The 20,627-nt window shown below is 41.8% G+C and overlaps 1 protein-coding gene across 1 annotated transcript in view; it reads right to left on the bottom strand.

Moving 5' to 3' along the window:
- The window catches only part of LOC141147952 (uncharacterized), a 92,615-nt gene that overhangs the window by 21,252 nt on the left and 50,736 nt on the right, over positions 1–20,627 (bottom strand). The window contains exon 4 of the mRNA XM_073635111.1: positions 11,500–11,769. Coding sequence (XP_073491212.1) covers positions 11,500–11,769 — 270 coding nt within the window. The remainder of the gene's footprint in view (positions 1–11,499; positions 11,770–20,627) is intronic.

Genomic DNA, 20,627 nt, shown 5'->3' with positions numbered 1-20,627 from the left:
TGGCACATCCCTGTTCTCCTTTCAGTAGTGCCTCCTATATGACTACTGTTTTTTAGAAATAAGATATCGATTAAATTTACCTTTGCATTATTTTGTGAGTTTTTATCCTCCTATATTATGCGATTTCTTAGCCTCCTTTATATTCATTCTTTGTTTTTTCTTTGATCATTTTCTGGTTTTAGTTTAATTATTAAAACTAGCAATAGCCATATAGCTTGATAATCACCGTGAGAGGACTCTAATGTTTTGATGTTCCCTCTTTTTTTTATATATATATGTCTTCACTTTGGGTCTGTTTGGTTGCCTGTTTCTGCAGGTCTGGTGAAACACTTATTTATTCAAATAAAAGTGTAATATCCCTTTAACCACTTCAGCCCCGGAAGATTTTACCCCCTTCCTGACCAGAGCGTTTTTTGCGATTCGGCACTGCGTTGTTTTAACTGACAATTGCACGGTCGTGCGATAAGGCTCCCAAACAAAATTGACGTCCTTTTTTTCCCACAAATAGAGCTTTCTTTTGGTGGTATTTGATCACCTCTGCGATTTTTATTTTTTGCGCTATAAACAAAATAAGAGCGACAATTTTGAAAAAAACGCATTATTATTTACATTTTGCTATAATAAATATCCACCAGAAATATATAAAAAAAACATTTTTTTTCCTCAGTTTAGGCCGATCGTATTCTTCTACATATTTTTGGTAAAAAAAAAAATCGCAATAAGCGTTTAATAATTGGTTTGCGCAAACGTTATAGCGTTTACTAATTGGGGATAGTTTTATGGCATTTTTATTAATAATTTTTTTTTTACTAGTAATGGCGGCGATCAGCGATTTTTATTGTGACTGCGACGTTATGGCGGACATGTCGGACATTTTTGACACATTTTTGGGACCATTGTCATTTATACAGCGATCAGTGCAATTAAAAATGCACTGATTACTGTGTAAACGACACTGGCAGTGAAGGAGTTAACCATTAGGGGGCAGGGAGGGGTTAAGTGTGTCCTAGGGAGTGATTACTAACTGTAGGGGGATGGGCTGTATGTGTGACGTCACTGATCTCTGCTCCAATGACAGGGAGCAGAGATCGAGTGACACTTGTCACTAGGCAGAACGGGGAGATGCTGTTTACAACAGCATCTCCCCGTTCATCCGCTCCGTGAGGCGATCGCGGGTATCCCCGCCGCGATCGAGTCCGCGGGACCCGCGACCCGACTCACGGAGCTCCCGGCCGGCGCGCGCGCGCCGCCAGCGGCGTGCACGCGATGGCACGGCGGGGAATTCAAATGGACGTACAGGTACGCCCATTTGCCCAGCCGTGCCATTCTGCCGACGTACATCGACGTGCGCCGGTCGGGAACCAGTTAAATTTCATACCTGGGGGGTGTCTATAGTATGCCTGTAAAGGGGCGCATGTTTCCCGTGTTTAGAACAGTCTGACAGCAAAATGACATTTGGAAGGAAAAAACCCATTTAAAACTACCCGCGGCTATTGCATTTCCGACAATACACATAGAAGTTCATTGATAAAAATGGCATGGGAATTCTCCACAGGGAAACCCCGAACCAAAATTAAAAAAAAAAAAATGATGTGGGAGTCCCCCTAAATGCCATACCAGACCCTTCAGGTCTGGTATGGATTTTAAGGGGAACCCCACGCCAAAAAAAAAAAAAAAAGGCGTGGGGTCCCCCTAAAAATCCATACCAGGCCCTTATCCGAGCACGCAACCTGGCAGGCCGCCGGAAAAGAGGGGGGATGAGAGTGCGCCCCCCCCTCCTGAACTGTACCAGGCCACATGCCCTCAACATTGGGAGGGTGCTTTGGGGTAGCCCCCCAAAACACCTTGTCCCCATGTTGATGAGGACAAGGGCCTCATCCCCACAACCCTGGCCGGTGGTTGTGGGGGTCTGCGGGCGGGGGGCTTATCAGAATCTGGAAGCCCCCTTTAACAAGGGGACCCCCAGATCCCGCCCCCCCCCCCGTGTGAAATGGTAAGGGGGTACTTACCCCTACCATTTCACTAAAAAACTGTCAAAAATGTTAAAAATGACAAGAGACAGTTTTTGACAATTCCTTTATTTAAATGCTTCTTCTTTCTTCTATCTTCCTTCATCTTCTGGTTCTTCTGGTTCTTCCTCCGGCGTTCTCGTCCAGCATCTCCTCAGCGGCGTCTTCTATCTTCTTCTCCTCGGGCCGCTCCACACCCATGGCATGGGGGGAGGCTCCCGCTCTTCTCTTCATCTTCTTCTCTTCTTCCTTCTTCTCTTCTTCATTTTCTTCTCCGGGCTGCTCTGCACCCATGCTGGCATGGAGGGAGGCTCCCGCTGTGTGACGGCGTCTCTTCGTCTGACGGTTCTTAAATAATGGGGGGCGGGGCCACCCGGTGACCCCACCCCCCTCTGACGCATGTTGACTTGACGGGACTTCACTGTGACGTCACGGGGAATTCCATAGGGAAGTCCCGTCATGTCCCGTGCATCAGAGGGGGGCGGGGTCACCGGGTGGTCCCGCCCCCCATTATTTAAGAACCGTCAGACGAGGAGACGCCGTCACACAGCGGGAGCCTCCCTCCATGCCAGCATGAATGCGGAGCGGCCCGGAGAAGAAAATGAAGAAGAGAGGAAGAAAGAAGAGAAGAAGATGAAGAAGAAGATGGAGAAGAGCGGGAGCCTCCCCCCATGCCATGGGTGCGGAGCGGCCCGAGGAGAAGAAGATAGGAGACGCCGCGGAGGAGATGCTGGACGAGAACACCGGAGGAAGAACCAGAAGATGAAGGAGGATAGAAGAAAGAAGAAGCATTTAAATAAAGGAATTGTCAAAAACTGTCTCTTGTCATTTTTAACATTTTTGGCAGTTTTTTAGTGAAATGGTAGGGGTAAGTACCCCCCTACCATTTCACACAGGGGGGGGATCTGGTGGTCCCCTTGTTAAAGGGGGCTTCCAGATTCTGATAAGCCCCCCGCCCGCAGACCCCCACAACCACTGGCCAGGGTTGTGGGGATGAGGCCCTTGTCCTCATCAACATGGGGACAAGGTGTTTTGGGGGGCTACCCCAAAGCACCCTCCCAATGTTGAGGGCATGTGGCCTGGTACGGTTCAGGAGGGGGGGCACACTCTCGTCCCCCCCTCTTTTCCTGCGGCCTGCCAGGTTGCGTGCTCGGATAAGGGTCTGGTATGGATTCTTGGGGGGGACCCCACACCATTTTTTAATTTTTTTTTGCCGCGGGGTTCCCCTTAAAATCCATACCAGACCTGAAGGGTCTGGTATGTAATTTAGGGGGAACCCCACGTCATTTTTAAAAAATTTTGGCTGGGGTTCCCCTTAATATGCATACCAGACCTGAAGGGCCTTGTATGGAATTTAGGGGGACTGCCACGTCTTTTTTTTTAAATTTTGGTTCGGGGTTGCCCTGTGGGGAATTCCCATGCCATTTTTATCAATGAACTTCTATGTGTATTGTCAGCAATGCAATAGCCGCGGGTAGTTTTAAATGGCTTTTTTTCCTTCGAAATGTCATTTTGCTGTCAGACTGTTTTAAACACGGGAAACATGCGCCCCTTTACAGGCATACTATAGACACCCCCCAGCTATGAAATTTAAAGGGATATTACACTTTTATTGTTTGACTTTAAGCATTATTAAAATCACTGCTCCTGAAAAAACAGCCCTTTGTAAAACTTTTTTTTGCATTGATCCATGTCCCCTGGGGCAGGACCCAGGTCCCCAAACACTTTTTATGACAATAACTTGCATATAAGCCTTTAAAATTAGCACTTTTGATTTCTCCCACAGACTTTTAAAGGGTGTTCCACGGCATTCGAATTTTCCGAGAACACCCCAAATTGTTCGCTGCTCAGCGAACTTGCGAACAGCCAATGTTCGAGTCGAACATGAGTTCAACTCGAACTCGAAGCTCATCCCTACTGGAGATGTTGCGGAGGTTAAGGTGGCAGGATTTAGCCAGTGATTGGATCTGGGGGCTGAAAGAGAGGTCAGAGTCAAGGATTACACTCAGCACCCTGGTTTGTGTGGAGGGACCAATGGTTGTGTTGTTGATATTAATGGTGAAGTCACGGGGGGGGGGGGGGGAGGGTAGGAGGAGATATAACAAGCTAAGTTTTGGAAAGATTAAGTTTGAGGAAGTGGTGTGACATCCATACCGATATGTCATTCAGTGAGTTTGAGATCCGTGAGGAGATCGAGGGGGTGAGTTGAGGAGTGGAGAGATAGATCTGGGTGTCGTCGGCATAGAGGTGGTATTGGAAGCCATGAGAGGTTATCAACTGGCCCAGGGAAGTGATATAGAGCGAGAATAGGAGGGGCCCAAGGACGGAGCCTTGGGGTACCCCAACAGAAAGAGGAAGAGGAGCGGAGGAGATGGAGTTGTAAGTGACACTGAAAGTGCGCTGAGATAGGTAGGAGGAGAACCAGGATAAAGCAGAATCACGGTGGCCAAGGGAGTGTAATTTGCTGAGGAGGAGCAGGTGGTCAACTGTGTAAAAGGCAGCAGAGAGGTCTAAAAGTATGAGTATGGAGTAATGGCCATTGATTTTGGCAGTTATTAGGTCATTGGTAAGTTTTAGTAGGGCAGTTTCAGTAGAATGTTGTGGGCGGAAGCCAGACTGTAGGGGGTCGAGAAGGTTGTTGTCCGTGAGGTAGCGACTCGTTTGGTCATGAACAAGGCGTTCGATGAGCTTGGAGGCAAATGGGAGCAGGGAGATGGGTCTTAAGTTATTCAAACAGGTGGGGTCTAGTGAGGGTTTTTTGAGTATGGGGGTAACCAGTGCATGTTTGAGTGGGGAAGGAAAGGTGCCGGAGGAGAGGGAGAGGTTCTTTACTATCATTTACTATCATTTACTATCATTTACTAAGCTCTGGAGCAACTTCACTTGTAAAGTCCTTAGTCTATGTGCCTTTAGTAAATCCATCCCATTACATGTAGTGAAATATATCAATTTATTTTCTGTCATTTCGCCAGATTTTTAGAGACTTTTTTGTGAATATACAAGAATATCCATCATTTACTGCAAAACTCCCAATCACTGTAAACATAACACAATGTACATACAAATCACAATGGTCTTCTCCCTTATTAGAACATACACTAAATTACCAAAAGTATTGGGACGCCTGTCTTTACACACATATGAACTTTAATGACATCCCAGTCTTAGTCCGTAGAGTTCAATATTAAGTTGACCCACCCTTTGCAGCTATAACAGCTTCAACTCTTCTGGGAAGGCTGTCCGCAAGGTTTAGTAATGTGTCTATGGGAATGTTAGATCATTCTTCCAGAAGAGCATTTGTGAGGTCAGGCACTGATGTTGGATGAGAAGGCCTGGCTCTTCACTCTAATTCATCCCAAAGGTGTTCTATTGGGTTAAGGTCAGGACTCTGTGCAGGGCAGTCAAGTGCATTCACCAAAAACTCACTCATCCATGTCTTTATGGACCTTGCTTTGTGCACTGGTCCAAATCATTTGATGGAGGGGGGATTATGGTGTGGAGTTGTTTCAGAGGTTGGGCTTGGCCCCTTATTTCCAGTGAAGGGAACTCTTAAGGCGTCAACATAACAGACATTTTGGACAATTTAACTTTGAGGGAACAGTTTGAGAGCGGCCCCTACCTGTTCCAACATGACTGCTCACCAGTCCAACCTCGTCCAACATCAGTGCCTGACCTCACAAATGTGCTTCTGGAAGAATGGTCAAACATTTCCCCTCTATAACTTTTCTGGGGACAACTTAAAATTTGGGATTTTCTTTCACTTTCAATTATAATGGTAAACAGGACAAATAGAGAGGGGGAATCTCCCTAATGGGGGCAGACTGCAGTAAAAAAACAAATAGGTGTTCTGATACCTCTCCACCCTATCCAAAACTAAAATAACATTGTTTCCTTTAGTTAAACTTTAGGTAAATACAATATATCTTTCTAATTGTCAAATATTAAATGAGAATAGTATAAAAAATCTCACACACATATATATTTATCAATACCCTTCTTCCACAAATAAAAAAGACAAAATTGTAGAAAGGTATTTGTATATGTGTATAATTTTTTATACTATTTTCATTCAATATTTGACATCTATAAAGATATTTTGTATTTACTTGATTTCATTGAGTTGCTTATGATACACCTCCTGTGTCCTGCGAAAGCAGCTTCCCTGTGACTGGTATTCCAGTCATTGTTGTTCTTTTGTATTGTACATCTGCTGCAAGGAGCGCACTGACTTAGTGAGTTGGCAGATTTCTAAGGTTTAAACCAATTTACTTCTTTGTGCAGGTACACTTTATTATGAGAATTTACATTTAAAGTGGAAGGCCACCCCTAAAATAAAAAATTGCATCAAAAATCTTAAAAAAAAAAAATTTGAAAAAAAAAAAAAAATTAGTCTTCCTAATCTGCCTCTTCCTATTCCGCAGTGCTTCCTTCTCTTCGGCAAGTGGCCCCGTTGCCTTCTGGGAACTGTGTGTGTCCCAGAAAACCACGGGCCATTCACAAAGTGCTGCGCGACTCGCGCATGCGCAGTAGGAAACGGGCAGTGAAGCCACAAGGCTCCACTGCCTGTTTCCCTTCGTTAAGATGGAGGTGCCCGTGGCCGATCCGATGGACGGATCGGGCTCGGGGGGCCGACATCGCGGGCTCACTGGACAGGTAAGTGTCCTTATTAAAAGTTAGCAGCTACAGTGTTTGCAACTGCTGACTTTCAAAAAAAAAAAAAATATTGCGGCCGGAACCCCTCTTTCAGTTCATTTCCTTAGCCATTGTTTATTTGGCCTTTGTATAGTTGGGTAATATATACTGCCATCTTGTGGTTATTTTGGTTATTATAAATAAATAAAACCTTCTGCACTAATCAACCTCAATAACACCTCTGATACACCTCATAAAACATACATATATGTAAAATACAAATAAATAAAACAGAAGCTGCCAACATCAAAAGTGCACTTACCAATATGTGCTAATGCAATATAATATATAATCCTAAAAGTGATGTAGCACTACCCAATCGTAAATCATAATAGGACCGTTAATCTAATAATACATAAACTAAAAGGATGTCATGAACCGCATAATAGTGCAAATATATAAATAGTGCAAATGCATATATATATATATATCACTCCAGAAATCCAGAATATGAAAATTTGAATGTAGTGACAAAATATATATGACCAATATTTAAAAAAATACTAAAAAACAAATCATATGTGAAAAATTCCAAATCGCCTTTGAGAAAGCCTATTGGGCGCAACGTGTCATGGGGATCAAGGGGGACAGAAAGGTTGAGTGGAACAGTACCCCCTTATATTATTAATATAAGCGCTTGTGACCTCCTCTAGCATAACAAAGTCCTATTCAGATGATGAGAGGACACCCTTGAGTTGGGGTGAAGGGTATGGAGGTGTTTGTCATAATATCACTTTTTGGAGAAGAGATTCACTAATTGGGAGTTGCACAATCAGTGTATGGTGTATGGCAGGGGTCCCCAACCCCCAAGCCATGGTCCGCTACCGGGCCTTGGCCTGTTTGCGTCCGGGCCGCTAAGGCTGCACTGTCTGATGTGTGGCAGCGACGCCGGCAGGCGACCAGAGAGATGACATCATCTCTCACCACTCGCCCCCATCACCGCTGTTCTCCCTCACTTGGAACCCACCACTCCAGACCTGCCTCTAAATTAATGCACATGCCTGTGCTGCCACCACTGCAGTGACAATCCACATCTGGTGGCAGATTCTGCTTTATGGTGAGTTGAACTGTTTCATTCTATATTACAATGTAATAATAGAAATAATGCGCTTCAATCATCCTGACACCATATAAACCATGGTGGCATGATGAATGAAGCGCTAACACCTGCCATTTCCCCGAAAAATTGCGCGCAAAACCCGCATACCCCCTGCCCCCCCCCTCACAATTTTCTTCCACAATGCCGGTCCCTGCTGCCAAAAAGTTTGGGGACCACTGGTGTATGGTACTTATGAATTAATTTTTTTGGATACACTAAATATTTATATATTACATTTTTTCTATATTTCTTCTACCTTTTGGATTCACAATATATTTTTGGACAGTTTTACATATGATTTGTTTTTTTTGTATTTTTTTTGTATTTTTTGAAATATTGGTCATATATATTTAGTCATTATATTCACATTTTTCTGGATTTCATGTATTGGTGTGATATATATATATGTGTGTTTGCACTATTTACAGTATATGGTGCAATGTACATTGGTATTTTGTCATGCAAGGAAGCAGTAACTATGAGATTAACCCATGATCAACAATTGCACAAAGCCATGGCAAAGTCCGAGAGTTCACTGAATTTTACATTGTTAGACCCCATGAGAGCTGTGATAGTCCGATCATATGCTAATCCTCGTGACCTGGAAAATACATCCTCATAGAGATCAATAGGAGAAAGTATTGCAGGTTACATGAGATGGTTTGTATAACTGGAATAAATAAGATCCCAGAATGTGTGGGTCTGGAAATGGGACCTTTTATTTCTTATCCACACCCTAAACGAATGAAATCTGTGCCACTTAAAGTGATTGTAAAGTCTTGTGTGTTTTTTTTTTAAACAGAAAACATTCAGACATGGAGCTGTGACCTGGCCCCGCCCTCTCTCTCTCATTGGCTCACTGAATTTGATTGATAGCAGCGGGAGCCAATGACACCACGCTGCCGTCTCAGCCAATGAGGAGAGGAGTCTCAGGCAGCCGAGACACTCCTCTAACATTGCTGGTTAGAGATGGGCTCAGGTAAGTATTAGGGGGGCTGAGGGCTGCTGCACACAGAAGGCTTTTTATCATAAAGCGGAAGTAAACCCATCCATAAAACACATGCCAGAAATGTAACAGTCCAATTGGTTGTGCTCTCAACCAAACTGTTAAACCATCCAAGGGCCCTGAGATTAAAGGAGTTGTAAAGGCAGAAGGTGTTTTATCTTAACGCATTCTATGCATTAAAGTGGAAGTAAACCCTCCTATCATTTTCAGCCAAGGAAGCTGCCATCTTGGCCTCTGTTTAATCCACAACTGCCATGATGCTGCACATGTAAAAAGACCCCACGCCCTGGGGATCCCCGAGTTGGCGATCTACAGGGGCTCACTACCACAGACACTTGATATCATGTATATTTAATTATGTACTTTTGTTTTAGTGATTGATTACACATTTATATTTGCTATTTTCTGTTTCTATATATTTTTGAGGATCTTATGCACATGGTTTTATGAATAGGATCATATGTAGTAGATTAATGGTTTCTTTCATAACGCTGCACTGGTTGGTTTTTCATTGTGATATACTTACCTTAGAATGAAGTCCTCCAGCGGTCTGCTGTCACCACTGACATGACAGGGCTTCCATCTTCACATGGTCTTCCTTCCGAGTTTTCAGGCTCTGGCCGTCTGAATGGCCGAGCTGCAATGACATCACTCCCATGCATATGGGCGGGCGTCATGGCCGTGGCACAGAGCTCTGAAGGGTTGGCACGAATATGTTGTCCCTTCAGAGCGCATGTGCTGGTGACGTTACCGGCTGCAGAAACAGAGAATGTCTCCTAATCGGTGCACATTTAGGAGATATTCCTTGTATCTACAGGTAAGCTTTATTATAAGCATACCTGAAGGTACAAATGTCCCAGCTGTGTTTACTACCAATTCAAGTAAGAAGATAAAAACTTTACAGATTTTGCTCCTATAATGGGGCTGTAAAAGTGAGGCAGTTCCCTAATATCCAATATCCCTATCAGTAATTATTGAATCTTTACCTGTCAGAATGGCAGGGAGGTCTCTGATATCTTTTTGCAGCTCTGAACTATCATATGACTAAATGCTGAGAGCCACAAAGTAAGCCAATGCTGGAGAAGAGATGAGGTCTTTCACAATAAACTACGTCCTATGGGAACATTTCACAATGCCCACCAATCAATGTAGGACTAGGTCACTCTTCACATGGTACACTTTCCTTATCCCACAGAAATCTGTCCATACCATGAAAGGGGATCGCTGTTGGAGTTTGCTCCCAGAGTCAAAGTTTCCTAATCCTTCCCTGCCTATAAGTCAAAGTAAGTAAATCTTGTAGCCAGAGAGAGAAATGGATCTCAATCACAACAGCAAATGTCCTGTTTGAAGAGAAATCATTTCTACAAGTGACTTAAAGTGGAACTTTACCCATAACAACGTGATAAATATAATGTTCTTTAGCAAGGAACATACATTCCACATTAATAATTATGTAACTATACTGAGTGTTTGCTTTAAATTGCCTCCAACATTGCTCCTGTTTCTTCTTAGTGGAGGCGGCCATTTTGCTGAAGCCCAGAGTCCCTGAGCAGCAGTAAATCATAAACCCTTTTATTTAATGGTTTCAAAAAACAGTTACATTCCTGGAATGCCGGGATTAGTAACTGTCACATTTGCTTGTGTCCTCAACCAAACTGTCAAACCATCAAATGGTCAGTATCATAACTGATCACATGTGCAGCACCATGGCAGTTACAGATCAAACAGAAGCAGCTTCCTTGGCTGTAAAAAGATTAGGAGGGTTTAATTCCATTTTAAGGCTGTCAGCAGATCGGCCTCTACATATTCAGCAGTGCCTAATAAATAGACAGCAACTGAGCATGTGCAGCAGGGTGAGACCGTATATTACTGGATGTTACACAGTACTGTATAGACACTTATATTTATTGTTTTACAATCTATACCTGTAAAAGGGGCCGGTATGACGTCATCTAGCAGGACTTCATTTTCTGACTAAAGTTCCTTTTTACCAGGCCTTGTGTGATATGTCAGTTGGTACAAATCATTAAAGTGGAGTTCCACCCACTTTTACAACTCTTTAGCATCCCTCACTAAACTGTGCACTGTAAACTAATTGGATATTTTTTTATTTTTTTTCTCAGCACCTACTGTATATCTGCTGTGTTCATTTTTCACTTCCTCCTCCCTGGCCGCGGCCCATCGCATCATTTCCTGTTTGCAATGCCTTCTGGGAAGGGGCGGCAACTTCCTCTGAAACTGCCGTTGCTATGGAAACCTGACCTGAAACCTATTACACTGCTTGTGCTGCACTGAGCATGTGCGAGATCTGCAAGGATGAGATCCAGGAAGAAATACAGTCTGGCTTCACATGCCCACACTTAAGATGGCCACGGCCTGCTGTAAGTTTATAAAATAACAAACTACTGCTATAAACTAACAAAACAGACCTTAGTTTACAGACTAACTTTACTAGAATACATTAAGCTTGTGTATTATAGGGGTATTTTTATTTAAAAAGTATAATTTCGGCCGGAACACCACTTTAAACTGTAATAATAATTTCAGCAAACAGTATCACATGACCAAGAGAACCAATCCTAGGCTTCCTTTCATTTTCAATCTGATTGGTTACTGTTGGCAACATGATAAATTTAGGCGCAGAGCACGCTGCAAGACGCAACATAAAATAGTGAAATAGTGGTGAGGCTTACCTCGCTCTTCCAGGTCTCTGATCACTAAGGAGTTATGTTTCTTTAATAAGTTATATAAAATATGCTTGTCAGTATTACTCCACCTTCTGATATAATAAATCAGTCTTCTCATCTTCCCTTTTGTGGTTGGTTCGGCCCGTATTGTGCCACGCTGTTCAGATGTCAACAGACTCCTTATCATAAGATCATCCAGAATTGGATCTATCAGAGAGATCCTATATATCAGTTCCTCCTGATGTCTGTCCACAAAGTGCTCCTTTCCTGTCCATTCTGTAAAATAAATTTATAAACATTTTTTAATCATTTGTTTTCCCTTGATGTCTACAATTCAATATGTTGGCAGAAGAATGTAGAAATCTATTTTTATTTCCAATATTTAGGAACAAAACCCATTATAATATAACACTAAAGTCACACTGGACTCCATTCACTGAAGTACATCACATGCAGTATTTAGGTGTTCGGACGAATTCCCCCTAAATATCACATGTGATCCTGAAATTGTCAGTTCACTATGCCGATTTACCATATTCACCGCAAAACACTCAAAACGATCGGAAAATTAAAGTAAATTCACAGAAGGAAATAAATAAATAAATGAATGTGGTAATTAAAATGTCTGTTACCCCAACATTTCATATTCCTGATATGTGGTTTCTGTACCATGTACTTGTATGAGAAAGTCTCCCGTTCTCTTTGTATTGCTTCCTTTGTGTGAAATCCCCGGTGTTCCTTACAGTCCCTCTGCTTTCCTATTAAAAACTGACCACTATAAGCAGGAGAACACACCATGGTCAGTTCTCTAGCTCTGCTGGGAACTCAGCCTGTTCTCCTCCAATGATCAGAGTTGTCCTGGCACCTCCCCGCTACACAGCCATTCACTGGGAAGATCAGTGTGCCGCTGCTTCTCCTCTCCCCAACTCTTATGCAGCTGAGAACAGAGGGAATGTGATCACTTAGAAAAAGAGGTGAAAAGGTTATTTATAATGTTTTTTTTTCTGTACACAAATATTTTGCCTTCCATGTCTATTTTAAACTGAATGGGTTGTTTTACAAGGTGATCGTTTACAATCACTTGAAGTCGTGGTCCAGACATGCGATATTTAGGAATGTAAATATAGAATTGCCAGTTATGAGTAGTCTCTGCCTTTTTGGATCAGTTCTCTCACCAGTAATGTATAGAAACCTAAATATGGAAATCATTGGAGTTGATTTACTTAAAGTGGAACTGCACTGTATCTGAGCTCCACAAACCAAAAACACTATTTATTTCATTGATAATATTCAAAGCAAATTCCCCCATCCATCCATCCATCCATCCATCCATCCATGTCTCCATGCTTTATTTTGCTGAGAAATCCCTTAGAAAAACACCCCCCTCTCATGTCTGGCTGTGGCCATCTTGAATAAGGGCAGATGATTCATAGAGCAATTACATCCTGGAATCCATTTGCCCTTAGCTCAGGCATGCAGACATGATGGTTTGCTTAGCTGAGAAAACCCCTCCCCCTCTCCTGAAGACTCCTGGGATTGATGACATCATTTCCTAGACATGGAAACCAGGAAACAACTGAAGAGATGTAAAAAATGGTTTAAAACAAGTAAATATAATATAATTCTCTATCTATTTACTAATACTAGCAGCCTGAGGATTCAAAATAGACAATGATGATTGAGAGAGAGAAGTTCCACTTTAATGTATAACTAGAAGAAAACTTTTTTTTTAGTACTGGATAGAGTAGAGAAGGATTAGAACCCCTGTCAGGTTTTATTGCTGTCTGTGCCCCTGTTAGGGAGATTCTCTCTATTTGTCCTGTTTACCATTATCACTGAAAGTGAAAGAAAATCCCAATTTTGGGTTGCCCCAGAACAGTAATAGAGGGGGATATTTCAATGAGGTCACTGCTTCTGGTGACCTGGGGGGCCCCAAGGATTCCTTTAACCACTTGCTGACCAGCCGCCATCATTATATTGGGCAGGTCGGCACATTCCCGCCAACCGTCGTAGCTGTACGTCGGTCCCTTTAAGCGCGATCGCGGGCACAAGAGGCAGAACAGGAACGTGTAAACGCACAAATCCCTGTTCTGTGAGGAGAGGAGAGGCAGATCGTGAGTTCTTATGAGCTGGGAACAGCGATCTCTCATCTCCTCTAGTCAATCCCATCCCCCACAGTTAGAACACACACACAGGTAACACAGTTAACCCCTTCCCTGACAGTGACATTTATACAGTAATCAGTGCATTTTTATAGTACTGATCGCTGTATAAATGTTAATGGTCCCAAAAGTGTGTTCAATTTGTCATCCATAATGTTGCAGTCCCGATAAAATTCACAGATTACCACCATTACTAGTAAAAAAAAAATAATAAAAATGTTATAAATCTATCCCCTATTTTGTAGACACTATAACCTTTGCGCAAACCAATCAATATACACTAATAGCGATTTTTTTTTTTTTTTATCAAAAATATGTAGAAGAATACATATCGGTCTAACCGGTTCAATACAGGGCCTTTGCACCCCCCTCCTTCCCAGACCAATTTTTAGTTTTCAGCGCTGTCGCACTTTAAACGACAATTGCGCGGTCGTGCGACGCTGTACCCAAACAAAATTGACGTCCTTTTTTCCCCACAAATAGAGCTTTCTTTTGGTGGTATTTGATCACCTCTGCGATTTTTATTTTTTGCGCTATAAACAAAAGAAGAGGGACAATTTTGAAAAAAAAACAATATTTTTTACTTTTTGCTATAATAAATATCCCAATTTTTTTTTTAAAAAAAAGAAATTTTTTCCTCAGTTTCGGCCATATTATGTATTCTTCTACATATTTTTGGTAAAAAAAAAAAAAAAATCGCAAAAAGCATATATTGATTGGTTTGCGCAAAAGTTATAGTGTCTATAAAATACGGGATAGATTTATGGCATTTTTTAAAAAAAATATTTATTTATTTTTTTTACTAATAATAGCGGCGATCGCGATTTTTTTTCGTGACTGCGACATTATGGCGGACACATTGGACACTTTTGACACATTTTTTGGACCATTCACATTTATACAGCGATCAATGCTATAAAATTGCATTGATTACTGTGTAAATGTGACAGGCAGTGAAGGGGTTAACCACTAGGGGGCGGGGAGGGGTTAAATGTGTTTCCTAGGGAATGCTTCTAACTGTAGGGGGCGGGGACGTACAAGGGGAGGAGACCGATCAGTGTTCCTCCGTTCTGGGAACACAGATCGCTCTCCTCTGAGCTGACAGGACGTGGATCTCTGTGTTTACACACACACACAGATCCACGGTCCTGCACGGTTAACGGGCAATCGCAGGTGCCCGGCGGACATAGCGGCCGCCAGGCACATGCACCGGGTCCTGAGCAACGTGGCAGGTGTGCGCGCGCCTCCTGCAGTGCGTGTGCGCCCCCTAGGCGGCCGGGAACCCGAGGCCGTCATATGACGTCCACCCAGGATGGGAGATCCCATCTGTGGACGTCATTTGACTATAGGCGGGCAGGGAAGTGGCTAAACTGAGGAGAGAATTAGTTTTTAGAAAAATTGGGGATATTTATTATAGCAAAAAATACAAAATATTGTATTTTTTTTTTTCAAAATTGTCGCTCTTCTTTTGGCCCGGTCATTGAGCAGCCAAATCTTCCGGGGCTGAAGTGGTTAATTTGCAGGGATTTCCTCTCACTTCCTGTTTGGCTATGGGACAGAAAGTGAAGAGAAATCTCCTCAATGGGACACAGGAAAAAAACTGACGGGAGTTATGAACCTTCCTTTACTTGATGTAAATGAAGAAAAAATAAGTTGTACCTATAGTTCTACTTTAAGACAAACAGACTGTGCACTTTACAAGTTGCTCCAGAGATTAGTAAATGAGATAAAGCTTCACTTTACAAAGAATACCCAATAACATGCAAGGAAAAAAACTGCATTTTTGCTTGAACATGATTGGATAATGGAACTCAGCAGAGCTTCCCCTCATTTACTAAGCTCTGGAGCGACTTCACTTGTAAAGTCTTCAGTCTATCTGCCTTTAGTAAATCCATCCCATTACATGTAGTGAAATCAATTTTTTTCCTGTCATTTCACCAGATTTTTAGAGACTTTTTTGTGAATATACAAGAATATCCATCATTTACTGCAAACCTCCCAATCACTGCAAACATAACACAATGTACATAGAAATCACAATGGTCTTCTCCCTTGTTAGAACATACACTATATTACCAAAAGTATTGGGACGCCTGCCTTTACACATATATGAACTTTAATGGCATCCCAGTCTTAGTCAATAGGGTTCAATATTGAGTTGGCCCACCCTTTACAGCTATAACAGCTTCAAGTTTTCTGGGAAGGCCGTCCACAAGGTTTAGAAGTATCTATGGGAATGTTTGATTATCCTTCCAGAAGCGCACTTGTGAGGTCAGGTACTGATGTTGGATGAGAAGGCCTGGCTCTTCGCTCTAATTCATCCCAAAGGTGTTTTATCAGTTTGAGATCAGGACTCTGTGCAGGCCATCCAGCCCAAACTCGCTCATCCATGTCTTTATGGACCTTGCTTTGTGCACTGGTACAAATCATTCGGTGGAGGGGGGATTATGGTGTGGGGTTGTTTTTCAGGGGTTGGGCTTGGCCCCTTAGTTCCAGTGAAGGGAACTCTTAAGGCGTCAGCATACCAAGACATTTTGGACAATTTCATGCTCCCAACTTTGTAGGAACAGTTTGGGGATGGCCCCTTCCTGTTCCAACATGACTGAGCACCAGTCCAACCTCGTCCAACATCAGTGCCTGACCTCACAAATGTGCTTCTGGAAGAATGGTCAAACATTCCCCTCTATAACTTTTCTGGGGACAACCTAAAATTTGGGATTTTCTTTTACTTTCACGGTAAACAGGACAAATAGAGAGGGGGAATCTCCCTAATGGGGACAGACAGCAGTAAAAAACTAATAGGTGTTCTAATACCTCTTCACTTTATCCAAAACTAAAATAACGTTTTTTTCCTTTAGTTAAACTTTAGGTAAATACAAAATAGCTTTCCAATTGTCAAATATTAAATGAGAATAGTATAAAAATCTCACACACACATATATATAAATACCCTTCTTCCACCAATATAAAAGACAAAGTTGTAGAAGAAAGGTATTTGTATATGTGTATCATTTTTTATACTATTTCATTCAATATTTGACATCTATAAAGATATTTTGTATTTTCTTGATTTCATTGAGTTGCTTATGATACACCTCCTGTGTCCTGAGAAAGCAGCTTCCCTGTGACTGATATTCCAGTCATTGTTGTTCTTTTGTATTATATATCTGCTGCAAGGAGCGCACTGACTTAGTGAGTTGGCAGATTTCTAAGGTTTAAACCAATTTACTTCTTTGTGCGGTTACACTTTATTATGAGAATTTACATTTAAAGTGGAAGGCCACCCCTAAAATAAAAAATTGCATCAAAAATCTTTAAAAAATTAAAAAAAAAATTTGAAAAAAATATTTAGTCTTCCTAATCTGCCTCTTCCTATTCCGCAGCGCTTCCTCCTCTTCGGCAAGTGGCCCTGTTGCCTTCTGGGAACTGTGTGTGTCCCAGAAAACCACAGGGCCATTCACAAAGCGTTGCGTGACTCGCGCATGCGCAGTAGGAAACGGGCAGTGAAGCCACAAGGCTCCACTGCCTGTTTCCCTTCGTTAAGATGGAGGTGCCCGTGGCCAATTCGATGGACAGATTGGCCTCGGGGGGCCGACATCGCAGGCTCACTGGACAGGAAAGTGTCCTTATTAAAAGTCAGCAGCTACAGTGTTTGCAACTGCTGACTTTAAAAAAAAAATATATTGCAGCTGGAACCCCTCTTTCAGTTCATTTCCTTAGCCATTGTTTATTTGGCCTTTGTATAGTTATGTAATATACTGTCATCTTGTGGTTATTTTGGTTATTATAAATAAATAAAACCTTCCACACTAATCAACCTCAATAACACCTCTGATACACCTCATAAAACATACAAATATGTAAAATACAAATAAATAAAACAGAAGCTGCCAACATCAAAAGTGCACTTACCAATATGTGCTAAATGCAATATAATATATAAACCCAAAAGTGATGTAGTGCTACTCAATCATAAATTATAACATTCAATAGGACCGGTAGCCTCCCTGGCGGTTTTCCCGAGTGTGGCTCGGGGTTAAAATTCAGTACCATTAGCGGTAACCCCGAGCCACACTCAGGATTACATCGCAGGATCCTGGGGCAGCGTTACTTACCTTGTCCCCGGGATCCTGCGATGTCCCCCGCAGTGTCCGAGGGCTCCGTCCTCCTCTGAAGCCTCTCCGTGCCAGGCTCCGTTCCCTGCGAGCGGCGCGACGCATGGGGGCGGAGCCTGGCGGCAAATTAAAAAAAATGTCAAAATCATAACACATACAGTACTGTAATCTTACAGATTACAGTACTGTATGAAATCATTTCACATCCCTTTTGTCCCCAGTGCTCTGGCCCATGCCCTGCATGCAGTTTTACATGATATACACTGTTCTTTCTGCCTGGAAACTGGAGATTGTCCATAGCAACCAAAAAGTGTCCCTTTACGTCAAAAGTGGCTTTAGACCAGCTAGAAAACAGCGATAGTAAATTAGAACACTTGCAGAATTGAGCGATAGTGAATTGTGGGGAAATTTATTTTATTACTATTTTTTTTAATTTTTTGTAATTATTTATTTTTATTTATTATATTATAATTTACGTTTTTGTGTTTCAAACTTTATCATACCCGGGATATCTACTAGACTCTGGTTTGGACAGATTTAAGTGTGTTATTGTTAAGATTTACAGACCTACAATATAAAACGCCAAATTTCCATGCAAAATAATGGTACCGCTTTCAGCACCTAAAATCCGAAATAATCATACCGCCAGGGAGGTTAATCTAATAATACATAAACTAAAAGGATGTCATGAACCGCATAATAGTGCAAATATATAAATAGTGCAAATGCATATATATATTTATATATATATATATATATATATATATATATATATATATATATATATATATATATCTCCAGAAATCCAGAATATGAAAATTTGAATGTAGTGACAAAATATATATGACCAATATTTAAAAAAATACTAAAAAACAAATCATATGTGAAAAATTCCAAATCGCCTTTGAGAAAGCCTATTGGCGCAACGTGTCATGGTGATCAAGGGGGACAGAAAGGTTATGTAGAACAGTACCCTCTTATATTATTAATATAAGTTCTTGTGACCTCCTCTAGCATAACAAGATCCTATTCAGATGGTGAGAGGACACCCTTGAGTTGGGGTGAAGGGTACGGAGGTGTGTGTGTCATAACATCACTTTTTGGAGAAGAGATTCACTAATTCGGAGTTGCACAATCACCGTATGGTGTATGGCAGGGGTCCCCAACCCCCAAGCCATGGTCCGCTACCGGGCCTTGGCCTGTTTGCATCCGGGCCGCTAAGGCTGCACTGTCTGATGTGTGGCAGCGACGCCGGCGGGCGACCAGAGAGATGACATCATCTCTCACCACTCGCCCCCATCACCGCTGTTCTCCCTCACTTGGAACCCACCACTCCAGACCTGCCTCTAAATTAATGCACATGCCTGTGCTGCCACCACTGTAGTGACAATCCACATCTGGTGGCAGATTCTGCTTTATGGTGAGTTGAACTGTTTCATTCTATATTACAATGTAATAATAGAAATAATGCGCTTCAATCAGCCTGACACCATATAAACCATGGTGGCATGATGAATGAAGCGCTAACACCTGTCATTTCCTGGAAAAATTGCCCGCAAAACCCGCATACAACCCCCCACAATTTTCTTCTACAATGCCGATCCCCGGTGCCAAAAAGTTTGGGGACCACTGGTGTATGGTTCTTATGAATTAATTTTTTTGGATACACTAAATATTTATATATTACATTTTTTCTATATTTCTTCTACCTTTTGGATTCACAATATATTTTTATATGCATGGACAGTTTTATGCCCTGTACACACGGTCGGATTTTCTGACGGAAAATGTGTGATAGGACTTTGTTGTCGGAAATTCCGACGGTGTGTGGGCTCCATCACACATTTTCCATCGGATTTTCCAACACACAAAGTTGGAGAGCAGGCTATAAAATTTTCCGACAACAAAATCCGTTGACAGAATTTCCGATCGTGTGTACACAAATCCGACGCACAAAGTGCCACGCATGCTCAGAATAAATAAAGAGATGAAAGCTATTGGCTACTGCCCCGTTTATAGTCCCGACGTACGTGTTTTACGTCACCGCGTTCAGAAAGATCAGATTTTCCGACAACTTTGTGTGACCGTGAGTATGCAAGACAAGTTTGAGCCAACATCTGTCGGAAAAAATCCTAGGATTTTGTTGTCGGAATGTCCAAACAAAGTCCGACTGTGTGTACGGGGCATTACATATGATTTGTTTTTTTTGTATTTTTTGAAATATTGGTCATATATATTTAGTCATTATATTCACATTTTTCTGGATTTCATGTATTGGTGTGATATATATATATGCGTTTGCACTATTTAAAGTGCCTTGAAAAAGTATTCATACCCCTTGAAATTTTCCACATTTTGTCATGTTACAACTAACAACCGTAAATGTATTTTATTGGGATTTTATGTGATAGACCAACACAAAGTGGCACATAATTGTGAAGTGGAGGGAAAATGATAAATGGTTTTCAAAATGTTTTACAAATAAATATGTGAAAAGTGTGGGGGGCATTTGTATAGCCCCCCCCCCGAGTCAATGCTTTCTGGAACCACCTTTCACTGCAATTACAGCTGCAAGTCTTTTTGGGGATGTCTAAAATACATGTACATCAAAGTACCCCATTTTCAGTGTGTCCTACACTGTTCATAAAATAAAAGATAATTCCCACTTCTCAAAATCTAATATTTACTTATAAAGAGCGGGTGTTTTTAGGTAGCCTTGCAAGATTTGAAAAACAACCTTTTTTTGTGTATGTGTGCGCTATTTACAGTATATGGTGTAATTTACATTATTTTGTCACACAAGGAAGCAGTAACTATGAGATTAACCCATGATCAATAATTGCACCAAGCCATGGCA

Source organism: Aquarana catesbeiana, linkage group LG06 (genome assembly GCF_042186555.1).
Source record: "Aquarana catesbeiana isolate 2022-GZ linkage group LG06, ASM4218655v1, whole genome shotgun sequence".
Lineage (NCBI taxonomy): Eukaryota > Metazoa > Chordata > Amphibia > Anura > Ranidae > Aquarana > Aquarana catesbeiana.
This window is presented reverse-complemented; position numbering and strand designations above follow the sequence as displayed.